General features: G+C 35.7%; 1 protein-coding gene and 1 pseudogene across 1 annotated transcript; both read left to right on the top strand.

Annotated features, from left to right (window-relative positions):
* On the top strand, positions 1-6,169 carry LOC132178821 (bet1-like SNARE 1-1). Its single transcript, XM_059591377.2, has 6 exons — positions 1-103; positions 2,413-2,569; positions 3,843-3,899; positions 3,996-4,055; positions 4,157-4,242; positions 4,918-6,169. Exons 1-6 carry the CDS (start codon positions 90-92, stop codon positions 4,943-4,945), a joined length of 402 nt encoding a protein of 133 aa, XP_059447360.2. The 5' UTR covers positions 1-89; the 3' UTR covers positions 4,946-6,169.
* A 10,980-nt stretch (positions 6,170-17,149) lies between these two features.
* On the top strand, positions 17,150-18,601 carry LOC132178845 (AT-hook motif nuclear-localized protein 20 pseudogene; annotated as a pseudogene).
* Positions 18,602-21,031: the final 2,430 nt, after the last annotated feature.

Raw genomic sequence — 21,031 nt, 5'->3', positions numbered from 1 at the left:
AACTCATCACCATCGCCGGGTCTCTTTCGTCAAGCTTCTCACTCAGAATTCGAAATCTCTGGAAACAAAAACAAACGCGAGTCTTAGCAATGAGTTACAGAAGGTGCGCCTGCGAATCTTTTCGCTCACATTCTCCTTTCATTTTCACATTCATATTTATCTCAATGTGATCCAACGAACCTTATATACGATTGATTTATTTGGATTTCTCCATTTTGTATATTTTTGATTATGAAGATCTGGTATTCAAACAAAATAGGTTGATTTTATTGTTTGAATAATTTTGCTTTAATTTAATCTTAATTTAGTTTTTGTATCGTAGATTCCGGTTATATAATTTATTCTGGTGCAGTTATTGCAATGCTAATTTTGGTTTTTGATTGGCTTTTCTCGTGAATTTACTTCGAAAGTTAGACGCAACACTATGATGGACTGTCAATGCAGTTGTTGTTGCTACATGATTAGTGAATTGAAAAAGATAGTCGCGTTTTGTTTAAGTTAAATTTGGGATTCGTCGATAATTGTGTATCTAAAATTGTTTAAAGTTGGGATTAATTTGTCTATCCGCGGTGAAACATTTAAGGATACGTTTGGTATGTGGAATTGCTATTTCATTGGAAAAAAGAATAACTATTATGGGGAATAGAAGATGCTGTAATGAAATTGTATTCCTATTTCTTAGTTTGGTTGTAACACTTTAATAGAACACCAGTTACCAACTATGTAATCCGCTGGTGAATAGAATCATATTGTAACCAAATTTCCTAAACACCCTTATAATACAAATCTAATTTACATTTTTTAAGAATATTTTTTCTTTATTTTTTAAACACAAACAATTATGTTATAACTATTTTTTTTTTTTAAAAAAAAATTGTGGTTGATGATGCTGCTGTTGAAGAAACTGAAAGCCTTGCAATGGTTTTGATTTGGGCGATTTGGAGAGGAAGCTTAATAGTTGATTTCATTTCCAGTTCTGGGTTTTCAAAGAACATTTTTGGGGGTCAGTTGCCTAGAATCTCTGGATTTTGAATCTATTTCTGGAAGTGGATCTTCAAAGAAATTAGTTTGTAAAGATGTTTTAGAATCTGTAATTCCCTCACCCTGTCATGACCTAAACCATGGAATAGAAGGGACACAACCTTTCTAAGATTACAGTGAACAGAAACTCTTTAAATTAGAAACTACAATCACTCTTCAACTAATTACAGTGAAAGAAAACAAAATAGATCATAATTCAACCACTATAACAAAGGTGAGCTAATAGGAGGCTGTGACATAGTAGTGGAGCTGCGAAACAATTGAGAGCTGAAACCCTACCCTATCTGAGTAGGATTTGGTGTGATTTTGTCAAATAATGTGGGACATCCAATTGACCAATTTGCATCTGTGTCATAGGCATGTCTATTGGCATCATACTTGTTTTGAAAGTTTGCTTTATATACATTATGATTAATGTTCTGATGCTCGTTAAATGGGTTTTGGGTATAATCCTTAATGTCTGCAAACATCTGCATTATTTGTGACACATCTAAGTTATATTATCAATGTCAATAATGTAAACATATCACAAAATGAGCGAATAAGAGAATCTTATGTTCGAGTTGAGTTGTGACTTGTCTTTTTCCTCTATTTTGCAATGAGCAATCTCAGTTGGTGTGTTGTGACTATGAAGCCAGAGAGAGGATGAAAAGGTATTTGTGTGTGTGAGAGAGAGAAAGAGAGGTTTCCTCAATCGTTCTCTGTTGAGGATTTTTTGTAGGAAGAGAGAGAGAGAGAGAGAGAGAAAATCATCAAAAGAGAACGATTGAGAAAACCACTCTCTCTCTCTCTCTCAGAGAGTGGTTTTCTCAATCGTTCTCTTTTGAGGATTTTTGTGGGAAAGATTAATCGATATGTTATTCCCATAGGAAAGGAATAATTATTCCTCTCCTTTTTTAGAGGAATAGTTATTCCACATTTTGAGGAATCCTAGGAATAAAAAACTAACCAAACAAAATAGTAGTTATTTCATTCCATATGTCTATTTTGCGTACCAAAGTACCCTTAGGGAATCAATTATATTGGAAAACCACATGTTTTTGGTGTAAGTAAAAAAGAAACAGACACTTGAAACTTGGTTTAAAGTGAGGAAATCTAAATACTTTTTTATTTTAGTATTACAGTGCCGATTCTCTTTAAATATGCACTCGAGAGCGTAGGGGGTAGAATTCTCATAAAGTGCTTTAAGTAACTTAGTTCACAGTTAATTCAAAATCTCCTAGTAGTTTGAGGTTTATTTCAACAGGATGTACTCTTGTTTCTGTTTTTTCTTTGTTTTGCAGAAGTCTTTGTATTTAGAAAGGTAATTGTCATCATTTATGGTGTACTTGTTCAATTTTTAAATTTATGGCATGATCTCTTTTTGTGCAGGGAGCACCGTGCTGCCAAAGCGTCTCTCTTTGATGGATTTGATGGACTTGAGGAAGGTGGTCTTAGGGTGTCCTCCTCATACTCCCATGAAACTAATGATCATGACAATGAGAGAGCTGTGGACAGTTTGCAAGACAGAGTTATATTTCTTAAGAGCGTAAGTTTTCTCTGGGACAAAGGATGATCAGTGTTAGGGTTTTCTTTGGTAATGAGTTTCATTTGATGAATATTGTAACACCCTACCTCAATGACATACAATATTGTCCGCTTTTGGCTTCCCCAAACCAGACTCCCAGGAGGTCACTCATCCTGGTACTACTCCAGCAGAAGCGCGTTTAATTGCGGAGTTCTGATAGGATCATGACCATCACGGCTTAAAAACGCGTTGTTGTCATTAAGGGTATAGTATACATTTAAGCACATCCTCATCTCCATACCTAGGCGATGTGGGACATCACAATCACCCCCTCTTAAGACCCAGCGTCGCCTCTGGCGACCCTCATGGGATTAGCCCATTCTTGGCGTTCGTCCCAGCGAGTGCCCGCTAGCGATCTTCATGGGCTTGTGCACGCTCCCCCCATCTCAGGCTGGGCAATAGCTCTGATACCATTTGTAACACGCTACCTTAATGACACACGATATTGTCCGCTTTTGGCTCCCCCAAACCAGACTTTCCAAGAGGTCACCTATTTTGGTACTACTCTAGCAGAAGCACGCTTAACTGCAGAGTTTTGATAGGATCATGACCATCACGGCTTTAAAACGCGTTGTTGTCATTAAGGGTGTAGTATACATTTAAGCACATCCTCATTTCCATACCTAGGCGATGTGGTACATCACAAATATGGTCTCCAACGATGTTGTTTTCTCCCATGCGGGTCCAATTGTATTTCTCTAACAACAGCTGTATGTGTGTGTTTGACTTTGGGCCTTACTTCTCCTTTAGTCTATCATAGATTTCTTTTGCAATCATGTAGTCTTCATAAAGGGAAATGATATCACCTCTCAGGCAATGAATGGTATAATCCCTTGTTAATACATTGTCTTCCTCCCATTTTTCTCCCAACCTTGTGGTGGCGGTCTCATTTTTGCCTTTTTCCATGGGTTTTGTTGTTGTGTGGTTAGAAAGGATCTTTTAATGTGTCCACCAACATGCACATGCCTGTGAAGGCGTGACCACACACTTTTTAATACACATACATTCATCAAACCTTCTTTTTTGTCACTAGGTAATCATGAAATATTGTGCACCTCCATGCCGATTATTGAATGCTTTTGTACTTGTATATGATACTAAAATAATCCAGCTTTACGGAACTAAGGTGGAATATTAATGTGTTAATTGCCTAGATAAAGGATTAAAGACATGCTTTTTAAATGTGTAATCTATTCACAGAACAAATTTTGATGCATTTATTACTTACCAACAGTTAACAGGTGATATACATGATGAGGTGGAAAGTCATAATCGTCTACTTGACCGTATGGTAAGTGGGTTACTGACAGCTATTTAAGTTTTTTTTTTTTTTTTTTTTTTTTTTTTTTTTTCATTTATGTTATAAATCAATTCTATGTAAAATCAGGGTAACGACATGGATTCATCAAGGGGCGTGATGTCAGGAACCATGGAACGTTTCAAGATGGTACATGAACTAGATTGCTTGACCATCTTGCTCCATTCTTTTTATTTTATTGACAGAACTGTTGGATAATGGTTTATTAAAATGATTTCGTTGTTTTGTAGGTATTTGAGAAGAAATCAAGCCGGAGAATGTGTACTCTTGTTGCATGCTTTGTGGTTTTCTTTTTAATTATATTTTATCTAATCAGGTAAATGACTCAACTGTGGTATGTACTGTCAATTGCAATATTGATGCCATACATTTCTAAGGGGATGAGCATCTAGGCCTTACTAACTTTGTGATCTCCATAGTCAATCCTCTGGAGATGATTATATTATGTTTGATAATATAGGAATATTTACTGGTGTTTGATAAACTGAAATCACCTTCCAATGATATTTATACTTGAGCACTAAATCCATGGAGTTATAATATTTTAATTTAGTTTCTAGTGGTCTAATAATTTTCTATATTGTAAAATTGCAACAGTTTCAATCCTCGATACAGTAATTCCTCATTACTGCACCGTTATTAATAGCCTTTTTTAAACAATTGCATGCCATTTTTGGGTTTTGTTGGGAGTATCCTTTGATAATCCCATGCATGCTTTGTTAACGGCATCAGTGAGGAGCTTGTATTCCATTTTGGGGCTTCATTAGCAGCACTCCTTGGTAATTCCATGCTTGCTGTGTTGAAGCCATGATACTAGTTAAACTTTTGAAGAGCTTGGTGCTCGATTTTTGAGCGAGCAGTTGTGATGTAGGTTTCGCAGGATGAATTTGCTTGCACAATAAATAAGACATCAAGAAGGAATTAGACTACCTAGTTTGCAAATCTTGAACAACTCTGTCCTGTTGATGCTGATTGCCCTATTTCTTTGCAGGGTCCTCCGATTTTTCAGGCTTGGTTAAAGTATAATTATGAGAATCCTTTCTACTCCTGAGATGGTGGATGTTGAGGAGGAAAATCATGCCCATGAAGGTGTATAAACCCTTTTTCTTGCGGCAAGAAACTGAAACATGACTAAATAGTGGTTTCTCAGCAGCTCTGCCACAAGATAGTTGGTTGCCGGAGGTTTTATGTTAGCTCGAATGGCCAGAGGCTAAATCCCAGGCTTGAATCTATCAAAGGTTAGAATGAATCGTGAAAGAACTTTTTGGCATTATTATATCTGTGTGCATGTTGGCCTTAGAGTGGTATGCTGCATTTGGATTCTGTAGGAGAGATTCAGTTTACCATTCGTGGAGAAATTTCCCTCCACTAAAAATATTGGACGTTAGGCATCAACATGTGTAAAAAGTGATCAAACAAGAAAAAAGAAAAGTGAAAAAGGAAATTGCAGAAAGTGAATATTGTGAGCTCGTTAATTGGTTAAATCTTTTAGTGTCATACTAGTTTTGGTATCAAATTTTGCCTGCACTTGAGTTATCTAATTAATAGAGAATAGAAATCTAACGGGCAGTTTACCATGTGCAAAAAGTTCCATATAATCGGGCATGAATTTGATTGTTGTTGGATGTGAAACGCTTTATAATGGACTCATTGGTTTCTATGGAATTGATTATGGGTTCAACCGAATCTAGGCCCAAAGCTTACTCTTATTTGGTTTCAGGCCAGGTGGCTACTGAATTAGGTTATATGTAGTTTTTAGATGAATGATTTGGGTTAAATATTGTTAAAAGAGAAATGTTACATGTATTTTTAATCGTGCAGTAGTTGAATTGTAATAGAATTCTAATTAATTAGGATAATGTTAATTAAAATTAAGACTAAGATTAATTAGGAGTCCTTACCAATTTATTTGTCATTTTATTGTATTCTATTTAAAGATGATCAGCTTGTGATCAATAAAAAAATCAAAATATTTGTAAATTTGTGGAATTTTCTCGCCTTGGGTAGGTGTAAGGGATATAATATTAGGGGCTCCTTAACTGTAATGGGCAAATTAGGTTAGTGGGCCAAAGCCCTTGGGTGAGTAAGGCCCAAATAGTTAGGCCTGAGTTTAGGGCTAACTCTATATAAGACTCGTACGCTACAAAAAAATAGAGGTTTAGTGATAGTTTTTTGGTGATGGTTTAAGGCTAAAAATCGTGACTACAAAAGTAGTGACGGTTCCAAAGGGTAGCTAAACAAGGGTAGGGAAATGGGAAAATGTGTCGGTTTAGGCAAAACCGACACTAATTAGTGATGGTTTATCCAAACTGACACCTTTTAATTAGTGATTTTTTTTTAAAAAAAAAACCATCACTAATTTATTAAATTCTGATATATATATTATTTTTTCCACTTATTTACTGATTTCTTTTTTCATTTTTTACATTTCATTTTAATGTCAATTAGATCCAGATCTCCTTCTTCTTCTCATTATTCTTCTTTGAATGAGGAAGAAACGTGAAATGGGATGATAGTGTGTTAAACTTTTAAACCCCAAAAAAGATTCAAATTAGAAAAGAGGGTTGAATCTTTGTTCAAAATTAAAAATTTGAAATTGATGTCGGTTGAACAATCAACTGACACCAATTTTAGTGTCGGTTTTTGCTCAATCAACACTAAATTAAAAATGGTGTCGGTTGAATAGTAAACCGGCACCTTTATTAGTGTCGGTTTATTGTTCAACCGACACTATTTTTAATTTAGTGTTGGTTGAACAGTAAACCGACACTATTATTAGTGTTGGTTACTGTTCAATTGACACCATTTTTAATTTGGTGTCAGTTGAACCGACACGTTATAGTGTTGGTTTCTTAAACCGACACAATCCAAACCGTCACTAAAACCCCCTTTCTTTCTTTTTTTATTTTATTTTATTATTATTTTATTATTTTTTTTAATTTTATTTTTTTGTGGTAATAGTCTAATAGAATTGTATAAGGCATGAAAATGATTATTCAGTAAAATGTTCCTCGGAGATTAGTTGTTTTCAAATCAGACTTGGAGATTCTGGGGCTTTTTGAAGTGCTCATTCTCATTTACCATCCAATCTTTCATATTTGATCATTCTTTCTATTACAAATCCATCAAATACAGCAAGAAAACTAGAAAATACATTAACCCTATGGTTTTGTGGGTTTTCCTACCGAAATGAGCTATTGTGATATTCTCTTAACCGACATGGGGAATTCTTTCACCCAAACAACCCAAACAAGTCCCTTCATTGAGTGGGTTTCCATCAATTGGTGGCCCATGCAGGTTGATTGGCAAACATTCCAGAAACCCACTATCTTTATCGCACTCATTGTACCCAGAACCTGCAACTACCAGATTCCACATTGCACCAACCATCTCAACCAATGGCCATGTACAAAGGTTTTGCATCGACCTTTGGTAACATAGAAAAAAATGGCTTCGTGAAATCCATGGTACATTTTCGAAAACCCATGATAACACTCAACCCAATCCGCCAACCGAACAACCACCCCCATCTTGACCCACATAAGAACACCAAAAACTTTTTTACACAAAAAGACCCAGCTCCATCATTGCACAAATGAGCTACCCAAAACCCAACAGACTCCCACCAATCCAAAAATTGAATTCCCACACCAACACAACCTAGCAGCGCCAGCAGGCCAAACACCTAAGACCCACAAGACATCCACTCCTTTTTCATCCACATCACAATCGATTTTGAACAAGCCGGCGCAGATCCGGCCGCCCCTCAATACCATGCCAATCAAGCCACCACCCAAGGCCTGATCGATGCGGCCATTATTGCCAGTCATTGCCATCACCGTGTACCACCATTGAAGAGGCCAAGTGGAGTTGTGGCATGCAGCTCACCAAGTGGAGTTGTGGACAAGAGGCCATCGTGAACAATGGAGCTCCTCTAGTTTGAAGACATAAAGAAAAGCTTATCACAAAAAGAGAAAAATAAAAAAAGTTGGTGCTTCTGTAGTGAGTGGGCCTTTCATTGTAATGAGTAGTAATGCTAGAAGTCACTTTTGTTTTTCTCTTGTATTACTTTAAAAATGATGTGGTTTCTAAAATCACCATTGAGCTTGTAATTGATCATTATTGAATTTTGATCAAATTGTGATTTTAAAAATCACCTCATTCATAGAATGATAAAAAAGGGACACAAGAGTGACATATATAATTACTCTATAATGAGTGGACCAACAATGTCTTCACTCGTGTATTATCTTGAATTTTCAAAGCAAGCGGTAAATGCTAAGACGAAATTAAGGGAAATTCTTTCAACCAAACAGCCCTCTTACCTTGTGGGCTTCCATCAGTCTAGTGTTATGAGGTTAACAAGGAGAGAATAGAGGTTAAAGTCAAGCATTTTGAGCATCAATTAGACCGATAAGAAGTGAAAATTCCTAAAATGCATTGTCCACTAGTTAGGGTGGCAGTGGCACTCATTCAACGAATGGTCTTCGTGGGAGAATGGATTAATTAGCACTAGGCATTTTCTTGGCAATTGCTAAATAAAAGAATAATGTTATTTGGTAAAACGTTATTCAACTACTATATAAAATTTGGATGACGTAACAGTGAAAATTAACTCTCAATTTTATTTTATTTTTACAAGTGTTGATCCACGCCGAGCACTATTTAGCAATGCATGCCTTGAGTGTCAAATTCTATTGTGGAAGTTGTTGGCGTACGGATCACCACAGCAACTTTAGACCGCCTTCCAAGGAGCACTCCACTTGAAAAAAATGTAGAAAATGTCAAAAGCTCGCTAGAATCGGAGGACAGGGGGAGTTTGACGCCCAAGTCAATAAGGGGCATGAGGGAGTGTATTATTGATATTGCGTAAGATAATGAAATTGTGTACCTTAAGCCTTATATATAAGCACATAGAGCATTCTAAAGTCTTATAGAGTCTGGTGAAAGGGTCATTGGGTCACAAACTGGTTGGACTTAACCTAAGTGTGAGCCTTCTTCGTACAGTTAGATATAGTACTTTTGACTACTTACTGTGGATATATAGTACAAACGATTTTATGCTCTATATACTTTTTCTATAATTTAGTTTAATTACTTTGGTCTCTCTCAAACGTAGAGATATGAAGTTCAAACTAGTATGGATATGGGACTGCTTTGGAAAAACACCCTATTCATAAACATAATTACCATAAAAAAAATAATTACGTAATGCTACAATTTTTTTTTTTTTAAATTTTTTTTCTAAGCTGTAATGCTACAATTGGATGTTAGGAACCTTCTTCGGAGTAGGTTAACTGCCTAGGCAACGGCAAATAATCCAATCAAGAGGCCCAAAAGTTGTTGCTACAACTCGAACCAAAGTAGGTATTTTTTCTTTTTTTCGTAAAAAAAAAAAAAAAAATCCATAACACAATATAAAGTGGAGTCCATGATCAGCAATTTTATATCAATTGGACAATTTTATATTATAACATAATAGTATGGGGAAGTCTTACCATCATTTCCTTTAATGATATTCTCTATTTTAGTTTATTATTTTTTTTAAAAAATCAGCTTCCATTGACCCAAAAAACAAAAAAAAAGGCTTAAACTTCCGTACATGCACTTCAATTTCCTTAGTGATTAGTCTTTTCTGTAATATAAAAAAAAAAAGGATAAAAGTAATTTTCAATGAACATAATCATGAATGCTAATTTATAACTTTACTTGAACATTAAATTACAAGAAAGTATCACCACTTCATGGTTCAAACACATGCCCACCACTCTTGGCTCCTCTTTGTGGTAGGATAATAACATGAAAAGGGCATGGTTGTTTTATCTTAGCCGCTCACAGCGGCCTTGGAATAAATGCACGGCCACGATTCCCTAAACCATCGATCTTACACTTCGACATTTATATGATGTTCACCACTACGTCTTTTGCGGAGCATGCCGTCCTTCTGGTCCCCGCATGCTAGATTGCGGACTGAGCCACTGAGGTCACGATTTTTTTTTTTAATGTTTATTTTATTTTATTATTATTATTTTTTTCTATTTTATTTTTCTATACTGTTATATTCAAATTTTGCACGACTGAACTGGCTAAGGATTAGCTGCAAAATAAGAGAAGAACTACCGGAGTGGCGGTCAAGTTAGTATTCTGCTTGAGGGAAGGAAAAATAAGAAGAGTTCTTCCTAAGAAAAGAAAGAGAAAGTTTTCAGGTCCGTTTGGGATTGCGGTTTCAATAAATACAATTTTAAAAATTATGTTTTTAAAATCGTAGAGGCGTTTAGTAAAACATATTATAAAGTGTTTTTTTTATTAAATATTTGATATGCGAGATCGTAATTTTAGTTTAAATTCATGCATTTTCAAATAAGCACACCCTAATCTGCTTATAAAAATCGCAAACATTTTTCTTATTTTAAATTAAGTATTTTTTAAATTGCAATGCCAAACGCTTTACGTTTACACACCCTTCCTCCCCCTCTCTCTCCTTCTATGCCACTTACTCTCAACTTTCTCTGTGTCTCTTTTTCCTCTTTTTTTTTTTTTTTTTTTTTTGGGAAGTTTGAAGCTAGATCTACTGTCACCTGTCCACCTTCGTTGCACACGTGCCCCGTTGGTCTCACTGCCCCTGATCCACCATGATCTATTATATATAGCATTACTCTTATAATATAGCATAGGAATTCTAAGGGATATTGATTCGTAGATACAAGACTGACATTGAAAAAGTTTGATTCATGGTTTACATTATCATCCATTGTTGTGTAAGAGATTTGAAATTGAGTCTTATTAACATGAAAAAGAGAAAAAAAAAAACTTATTTTAAATACTCTTATTTACTCATCCATCGATCCACCTCTTTGACGGGGATGAGAGGGTATTGCAATCCGGGGAAAATACCGCTAGCTATATATATATATTGTTCAATAAAATAGAATCAATACAATTGTTAGTTTAACCCTGCATGCAAGAATATTTATAGGGTGGAACTATTATCAAAGAACAGGTTTTGCGAAAAACAAAATAGAAAACATTGCAAAGATGTGTCATCAAACGTGTTTTTCAGAATTTGTTTCAAAGATTTGTTCTTGTTTTTACATTATCGATCTATCTTTATATATATATATATAGAGAGAGAGAGAGATTTACTGAAATTTTTTATTTTTTATTTCAGATTAGGCCCCTTCTGTTTTGACATAACATATTTTTTTGTCGGAAAATGTTTTATGCTAAAGTTGCTATTTTTTTATATTCATTTGCAATCCTGAAATTAAAATAGTTTGAAAAACATTTTTTGGTGTTTAGCTCGTATAAAAAATTGTAAAATATTTCTTATATTTTCATATAATATGAGAAGGTGCAACCGTGCAAGTAAGAGATGAAGATGACAGGAGTCCTATTACAATCCTATCACTTGGATTAGCTGGATAGAAGGAAGAGAAGAGAGAGATAAGGAAGAGAGTATCTCTAGGAGCAACTATGTTATCATTATCTGTTATGTTTATCTTTTATGTTATTATTATTCGAATGTTATTATTATCTAGCTATAGAGTTAGCAATAAGGTAGGAGTGTTAGTATTAGCTTATTAAAAGAGGCAGAAGGTTAGGAGATTGTTATCTGATTATTCAAACCAAGGCACGCATGTGTAAGGTGTCTTCTACCTCAAGTGAAGAATCTATCTATTCATATTTCATTTCATTACTACATTTAGCCCCCAATTCATCTATCCCCAAGTTCATAACCTATCAATTGATATCAGAGCAATGACGACCCAGAAGGAATACATTCAGAAACTGGACAGCGACATGCTGAATCACACGAAGTCTATTCAGAAGTTAACAAAAACTACTGAGTCCATCGAAAGTACCTTGCAGGAGTTGTCGGCGAGCTTTGCCAAATTCAGTGGCGAATCCTCACGGCCACCAGAGACGGAGACGCCAAAGTCCAACCCATCTCAGAACGGTCACAATTATCATGATTGTGACCACTGCACGAAGGGCCACTATACCAAACCCATGAAAATGGATTTTCCTCGATTCTCAGAGGATGATCCAATTGTTTGGCTTGATCGGGCTATGCAATTCTTTGAGTATCAAAAAATCGAGGATGGCAAGAAGGTCACGCTTGCTGTCATTTACTTGGAAGGGGAGGCAAATTAGTGGTGGCAATGGCTGAAAAAGGGTTACCACGTCGACAATGTAACTGTTACCTAGATCATCTTTGAGAAAGAGCTGTTGGCTCAGTTTGGCCCAACAAAATTTGAAGATTACGATGAATTCCTTTCACGCATGCAACAACGGGGCACCTTGAATGATTATTTGAAGGAGTTTGAGAGACTTGCCAATCGGGTGGTTGGATGGCCGCAAAAGGCCTTGATCGACACCTTTTTGGGAGGTTTAAAGGCTCACATCTCCACTGATGTGAGGAAGTTCAAGCCTCGGACATTACGAGAGGCCGTGGAATTTGCACGCATAATGGAGGATGAATTGCAACGCACAAAAACGACTCCACCGCCAGTCGATCCACTAAAATTTACCCCGCAATCCAATGGCTCACCGACCCAAGTGAAGAAGCTCTCGTAGGAGGAAATGCAACGAAGACGAGAAAATGGGCTTTGTTTCAGTTGTAAAGAACAGTTTACTCCTGGGCATTGATGCACTGCAAAACAATTATTCATAATTGAGGCAGAATTGGCTAGTAGAGAGCGACGTGTTGTGAATAACCTTTTGGACGTAGACAACGAAAATGAAAACGTGAGAGATGATCATCAGCGTTGTGCTTATAGGGTATACAACTTCGCACCTTCAACCTTGACCTTGAGGACAAGGGTTGTGTCCAAGGGGGCGGAATTGATAGGAGTCCTATTCCAATCCTATCACTTGGATTAGCTCAAAGACGTGGATAGAAGGAAGAGAAGAGAGAAATAAGGAAGAGAGTATCTCTGGGAGTAACTATGTTATCATTATATGTTATGTTTACCTTTTATGTTACCATTATTCGAATGTTATCATTATTTAGCTATTATCTAGCTATAGAGTTAGCAATAAGGTAGGAGTGTTAGTGTTAGCTTATTTAAAGAGGCAGAAACACACATGTGTAAGGTGTCTTGTACCTCAAGTGAAGAATCTATCTATTCATATTTCATTCCATTATTACATTCAGCTCCCAATTCATCTATCCCCGAGTTCATAATTTTTCAAAAGATGGCAAAAAGGAGTTGCGGAGGAAGAGAGAGTGAGAATCAAAGGATTTGAAGGTGGAACTGAGATCTAACAATTGCTTGCTCATATTTTTTGTAATTTGGGTAAACAATTGTGAGAGGATCATTATGGGGGTCACCTTGGGTAGGTATTTGGGCATCTTGAGACCTGCTTGGACAGGTAGGGCCCATAAAGAGTCTTCTCACAATTATCTGCCCAAATGTATTGGAGAGCAGCAAAAATGATTTACTCATATGAAAAACATAAACTATTTTATGACTCGTTAATGTTATTTTCTTTGGAGAAAGACTACAACAATTCCATCACAAGCCAGTGAGACTCGAGTTTCCTAGGTTCAACTGGGAGGAAGACCCAAGTGGCTGAGTTTTCAGAGTGAGCAATTTTTCAGATTCCATAGAACTCAGCAAGAAGAGAAGATGCCATTGGCTTCTTTTTACCTAATATAAACGGAGAAGCCCAATTGTTGTACCAAATTCTACTGCAAGAAGGGGGTGAGATAGCTTGAGCATAATTTACTATGGGGTTATTTAATCATTTTGGACCCAATCAGTTCTATGACCTCTTTGGAGAAGTGACAAAGTCACAATAGGAGAAAAGCATAAAGGAGTATCAATCTAGATTCGAGTCCTTACAAAGAGCCCTTAAGGTTGAAATAATCCAAAGGAGTCTAGTAGAGAAAAGGTCAACGTTCGAATACCCTTGCTAAAAAATTCTATTACGAAGTAAAAGTAAGGGTCTGTTTAGTTCACGGAATATGTCTCTCGAATGGAATGACTATTACTTGGTATAGCCATTTTTTTATTTGGTAGAGACCTATCATTAGGAATAGTTATTCCCATGGGAATAACTATTCCCTTACGAAGAGGAATACACATTAATCCCATTTTTTAGAGAAATAGCTATTCTTGAGAAAATAGACAACATTTTTCCAAAAGACCACAATTTGTAATTTTCTTTAAACTTAACAAACAAACAAAAATTCAGATACGTTGGATATGTGGCAGCCACCCACAAAAGAACTAGGACCCACGAAACTCTCCAGGGTGGTGTGGCCAAGCACCTAGCGTCTTCGGGGGTGGCGTGGCCACCCCCGAGTTCTTTTGTGGGTGGCCAGCCACTCGTAGATCCAGTATATCTAATTTTTTTTTTTTTTTTGGAAAAATAAGAAATTCTTTTGTTTTTTTTTAGTAATTTTGGTCAAATTCCAATTAGGGCATATATGTTGTCACCATACTAAGGAATAAAAATAACTAATCAATTCCGTCTTCATTCATTCCTAATAACAACTATTCATTTTTCTAATAGAATACCCATTCCGCGTACTAAACTAGACCTAAATTGTCACTTATAAGATTCCTTAGTTTTAGGAGTTTGTGCTAATTAAGTCTGGGAGCAGTCCCCAAGAGGTCTTAGAGCCTGTTTGGAATGGATTAGGATTATATACAATTTTAAAGAAATAGTAAATTCTTAAATTACGCAATTTCTGTTGTTTTTAAGCATTGAAACGCTTGAAAAATGTAATATATTTCAGTTGAAAATTGAGTATATTTTCATCACGTTCTTACTCTATGTGTTATAAAAAGAATTTGACCCAAAAATTGTCTTTTAATTTTATGAAGAAGTATCTCCACAAAAGTGAAAAAGAACCATTTTGGGATATATATATATATATATATATATATATTTTTTTTTTGGTACCTTGATAAGATACCATATTTTTAATAGTAGCATTTTTCAAGTGTTTAATTTGATACCTAAAAACAGTCTAAATCAAGTAATTTGAGAATCTATAATTTTAAATAAATTTTAGGGGATCCTAATTCGTTTGAAATTGCGTTAGAAAGCTTAAAAATGTACTTTTGGTACTTAACAAGTTGTGTCAAACAAAAGTTGGAATATTTGTTAAAAAATTTCAAAAATATTTCTTTGACTTTTTTACTCTCGAATAGTACTTTTGAAAAAAGCTTAAAAATTAATATTTTGCCAAAAAACACTTTTGACTTGAAAGCTCTATTTTTTAAACATAATCTCAAACATGCTCTTAGAGCCTAAAACTCATTTTTAATAAGCTGGTTATGACCCAATTAGATCAAATGGAATGGTTTGTGTTAGGGGTGAAAATGCGGATAATGGTTTTTGATATCCGCATCCGCATTATGCGATTACTATCCGCATCCACACGGTTAATGCGGATATTATCCACTATCCGCGTTTGAGGTAATGAGCGTCTTAGACCTTGAAGTTGTCATTCACTAATTATTGCTTCTAATAAAAACAAAAAGAAGACATTATTTATTCTTGAACACTATTATTCAGATCATATTTGCTAATAATTTTGCTAATAAATTTTCATCACATGTATTATTTAATATTTAGCGTCAAGTAAGTCTGTAGTTGGTGACGAGAAAAAATAATAATAATAATAATAATAATAATAAATGAATAACATATATATAAGACAATTAAATTAAAATAAATCAAAAGAGTTTTTTAAAATTGAAATGTAGATGCAGATCTACATCCGTATACCCTAAAACTGCTATCCGTATCCGCATTTGCGGATATTAGTTTTTGCTATCCGCATATAGCGGGCGATTATTATCCGCCCACATTTTCGCCCCTAGTTTGTGTCATTACTCTCACACCTCTATTTTAAAAAGAGACTAAAGTATTGATTTTAGGCTCTCAGATGCACTAGATAAAAATAAACTAGAAAAAAAAAAATTAAAAACAAAAGAATCTCTGATAAAAATTTTCAATTTTCAAAATAAATAAACTAGTGTTTCCAAAAAGTACTGAAAAGACAAATGTCCTAAAACGATATTTAACCTAAAGTAGCTTCTACCAACTATTATAAGTCTTTGTCTCATTGATTATTTTGGCAATCTACTATGTGCTCGTCCTGATCTAAAAAAAGGAAGAAAAAAATAGTGAGTTTGGGCATTTTAGTACAAGACAACATCAAGGGAGTGCATGCAATCAACAATCAAGCTCAAACATCAAAGAAATGTTTACAATTCAAGAACATGTTGAATAATCAACCAAGAACATCAAAGGCAATATTATATATTAATGAATACATATGACATATGTCTAAATTTTTTCAATTTTTTTTCCATAAGCATATATATACTGCATATACATAAAATCAATGACTTCTAGTATCTTTCATTTTTTTTTTTTTTTTTCAGACAATCTAAACGTGATAAAAGAATGATTAATGCAAAATATTGCTTAGATTTCTTTTGACAATGGTTTTATGATATTAAATATTTAGTGTTTTTTTTTTTTCCTTATTTGGCCAGAACATTGCAGGGGTAGTTTGTCTAGGAATTACATCACAATTTCCCTCTCAGAAGCACCTCACGTGCAGGAATCCTATTAGTAGCACAAGAAGAGAACAAAGGCAATAACCATCAACCAATAAACATGTGACATAAACGTTAGTCTTTATTTAGCAACTTGCAGAATCCAATATACATATATGACATAAACGTCAAACTCTAGCAAGTTGCACAATTAAATAATTTATTATTATATGGGTGGAGGGGGATGAACTTGAGCCCAAACCAAAAATGTAGCGCATGGATTCAAAGATCATGTTGAAAGAAAGGCATGGAAAAGGTTGTGAGCAAACAGTAGCACTAATACTCTCTCTCTCTCTCTATCTCTCTCTCTCTCTCTGTCATATTACGTTTGATATGTCAGGCCCCGAGAAAACGACGTGCTTCCCACCTGCCCACGCGCACGCGACCCCACGAAACCCTAATTTCCAAGAGTCCTAAAAGCAGATCTTAATAGGAAAAAGAAAAAAGAAAAAAAAAAGGAAAAAAAATTAGCTCCCCAAATCACAACAGAGCTGACAACAAATTAAAGGGATAAAAAAAACTTAAAAAAAAAAAGAAAGAAATAGTTTTGTTTGTAGTTACTACTTTTAATTTAATCTATAATATATATTAATACAATCTGTGAGTGCTTTAGTTTATTCTCCATTTGCTTGATTCTAGCAAGGGTTTTGCATCAGTTCCATGTTCTCTCAGCTGAGATCACTACCTAGCTAGCTTCTTGTTAATTTCAGCTTCACTTGTTAAAGGGCTTCTTTCTTTTCCTTCTCTTTACCTGATTCCTTGCGCAACTTGAATCTAATTCTCTCTTCAATTCTCAGAAGCTTTCCGGCCTTTCTCTCCCCCATAGTGATCGAGGATGTTAATTAGCTAGGTTATACAGGAGAGGAGCCGGCCCTGACCCTGAGTTTGACTTTTTTTTTTTATCTCAAAATTCAGAAACAAGCGAGTAGGACAAATAAAGAAGCAATCAATCTTCACCCGATTTGATCATTTGGGTCCTCTTCTTGTTCTACTTTCGTAGCCTGAAATCGCAAGTCTGGCGAATCCGTGGTGGACCGGGCAGGTGGGGCTGCCGGGCATGGACCCGGCAGCGAATTCTTCAGTGCTAAGCAAACGCCACAGCGAGATTTCCATGAACGAAAGCAGCGGCGACGAAGATAGAGACAACGGAGACGAGCCTAAAGAGGGCGCGGTTGAGGTCGGCACTCGCAGACCACGTGGCCGCCCTCCCGGATCTAAAAACAAACAAAAACCACCCATCTTTGTGACCCGAGACAGCCCGAACGTGCTCAAGAGCCACGTCATGGAGGTGGCTGGTAATGCTGATATAGCAGAAAGCATCGCCCAATTCGCCAGGAGGCGTCAACGAGGCGTTTGCGTGCTTAGCGGGAGCGGCTCTGTGGCCAATGTGACCCTCAGACAACCTGCGGCTCCTGGCGCTGTCGTAGCACTTCACGGCAGGTTTGAGATTCTGTCTCTGACCGGTGCCTTCCTTCCTGGGCCGGCCCCTCCTGGCTCCACCGGCCTCACTGTGTATCTTGCAGGCGGGCAGGGTCAGGTTGTGGGGGGAAGCGTTGTAGGGTCACTTGTTGCGGCGGGACCCGTCATGGTCATGGCCGCAACTTTTGCTAATGCAACATATGAGAGATTGCCTCTTGAAGATGATGACGAGGCAGCAGGCAGCGCTGGGCGTCAGGCCACCACCACTGCCGGAACTTCCCCGCCCGCAATTGGAAGCAGCGGCGGGGGACACCAGCTGCCACCTGCTGGGCTGCCGGATCCCCCATCGCTTCCTGTTTATAATATGACACCAAATCTACTCCCCAACGGGGGGCAGTTGGGGCATGATGCTTATGCTTGGGCTCATGCTCATGCGCGACCTCCTTACTAGACAATTATATATCCCTCTTAATTAGGAGATTTTACTAATCTTCTAGCTATATATTCTGTTGTTGTATTTGGATGTTAGAGATAGATAGGAAGATGGGAAGAAGAGAAAACCGCGTGGTGTTCTCAATGTATATTAGGCTTTTTGATTTGTCTAGCTTGGATATCCTCTCTGTTTGCAATAAAAAAACACATGAATGGGCACTTTAGTTTTTTAACCACTAATTGAATTATTAAATCTTTGTCTATTTTTTATTTTTATTTTTATTTTACAGTTCTTTCTGTTGGTTTTTGTTATTTTATATTTCTCTCTAGTGTTTAATTACATTGAATCTTAATGATGGATTAGACTTGGGAGACAAAGCTAGTTGGAGAGGGCATTACTTAGAAATGTTTCTGTTTGTGCTAATCAGCAACTTTTATGCCTGAAGTTTCAAGCTCTTGTATCTCACTTTACTCATAAAAGGAACTGATCATAGGTGCCGTAGATTTGTCTTATTTTTAGTTTGTTGTTTGGAGGTAATATAAATGCATGACAATTACTAGGGTTTGGGAATGATTGCTCTATATTTGCATTGGTCTGTAGTTGCACAGACAAAAGAGAGAGTATAAGTAGGATGAATAGAAGAAAGATTTCCACTTGGGAAGCCTTCTCTTGAAGTGCCTGTCTAGTTGTAGCAAGAAAATGACATATATATGTTCATGAGATTGTATTGGGTTCTACTGACAACTTATATGGGTGTGAAAATGCATGAAGGGTTTCTCTTTCTCCATCTGTGTGTGTCTCAATATTTTGTTAATCTTTTGTGAAAATGGACTCCCATGAGGAGATATGCTCTCTATTTATTATTTCAATAAGAACAACAAGTAAGGTATTTTTATATTATTACATTTTTTTAATTACTTAGTAATGAAATGTGATATATATTTTTCATTTGTGTCCAAAAGATATTTTATACAATTTTTTTTTTTTTTGGCTGGGGCAGCAGATCTAAGGTATCCAGGTAGGCATGGCATAGAGGAGCTCAATTAATGCAAATTGAATGGTATTCAGGAGAAGAGTTACAACTAAATTAAATAGAGCTTCTCTGAAACTTGATCTTTTGATATGATATTCAATAGCCCATAATGTATTTAATTCTGCCAGGGCACTCTACAGCTGCCACTTGTTTCTTCTAGCCAAAAATTAAAGCAGTCTCCTGCTTTTGCTCCATGGCTGGCTCTCTGCCAGATTTAGGTATTCTAGGAACAGCAGAGCATTCCCGGCAGATACTCTAAAAGGCTCATAATAGCTATTAACTATTATCAGTTTGTTTGTTTGTTTGTTTTTTTTTTTTTTTCTTCAGCAGGAGTAGTTATTTTAAAAATTTTGTTACAATGAACTTTCATATTTAAAAGTTCAATGTAACAATTTCTATAATTATTTTAATAATTTATCTCTCCCTCCCTTTCTCCTTTAACAAACAATAAAAATAATAATATTTAAAAAAAGTTGAGAGTTTAATAGATAATTTGTTGAAGTTTGTATTGAAAAACTAGTAGTTAAATTTTTTTTTTTTTAAAAAAAAAGTATTTTAAGTAGCTAAAATAGCCATCATCGTTGGAGATGCTTGGCATTGAGAATAGCTAGAAGCCAATGTCATAATGGAAGTAAATCATGTAATTAGACCTTTTGATTTTTTCCTTTGAATATAAGCACTTAATATTAGATAACTTCAATGATACAATAATATCTATAATTTTTTTTTTCTTTATTAGAAAAATTCCCTTATAATAATTTATTCATACAAAGTTTCAAAAAGTTTTTATCTTATAACAAATCCTTTAGTAGAACGGGGAATTCATTGTCCATAGCCAAGCTAAGAACTTTCTCTAGAGGTGACTCTGGGTATGAGATCCATGTTTTTCTATTGTTGGGAGTAAATTTTATGATGTTGACAGTATATTGGTCTAGACAATGATAAATGTTTTGTTAAAATATAGGTAATTACACTTTAATTACGGCTCAAACTATCCCTAATTTTTTTTAATAAGTAAGAATTTATAAAAGAAAATCAACAAGAACAAAATGAACTTGATATTTGAATTTGGAGGAGGATGATTTTGAGCTTCACCAAGTTGATCCTTAATGGGGATTAAAAAATAAATAAAAATTCAAGTTGGAACAAAATGGAAATCAATTTTCACATGCTTCATCTTTGCATAAAACCAAGATTGGATAAAAGATAGACTAAACCGATTTATCACACCATAATTTTGGTGGAGAAGGAAGAAAGACACTGAGATCACGAAGTAGTCATGACCGAATCCACTGTAATTTTGTAGTAGCTAGTATTTGCAATGGGTTCATACTATGCCTTACTCTAGGGATGATTGGTTGTTTTTGAGTGCTCCATGAAATTAAATTTGAGCTAAAAAAGACACAATAAGATCTTGTTGATCGAGTACAAAGCAGACCATAAAGTATGCTTGAGATGCCTTAATTAAGATGAGTTTGACAGCCTGCCAATGTAACTTGGTTGGCCGGTGCATAAGCTGACAAACTTGATTTACAGCAAATGCCAAATCAGAATGAGTGAGAGACAAATATTGCAAGTAACCCACCGTTCAACCAAGAATTGAAAATGCAAGAAAATAGAATATACATTAAATTTG

This window comes from Corylus avellana, chromosome 4, assembly GCF_965113065.1.
Source record: "Corylus avellana chromosome 4, dhCorAvel1.hap1.2, whole genome shotgun sequence".
Classification (NCBI taxonomy): domain Eukaryota; kingdom Viridiplantae; phylum Streptophyta; class Magnoliopsida; order Fagales; family Betulaceae; genus Corylus; species Corylus avellana.
Note: the sequence above shows the minus strand (reverse complement) of the source record. Positions and strands in the feature narration are given on the sequence as shown.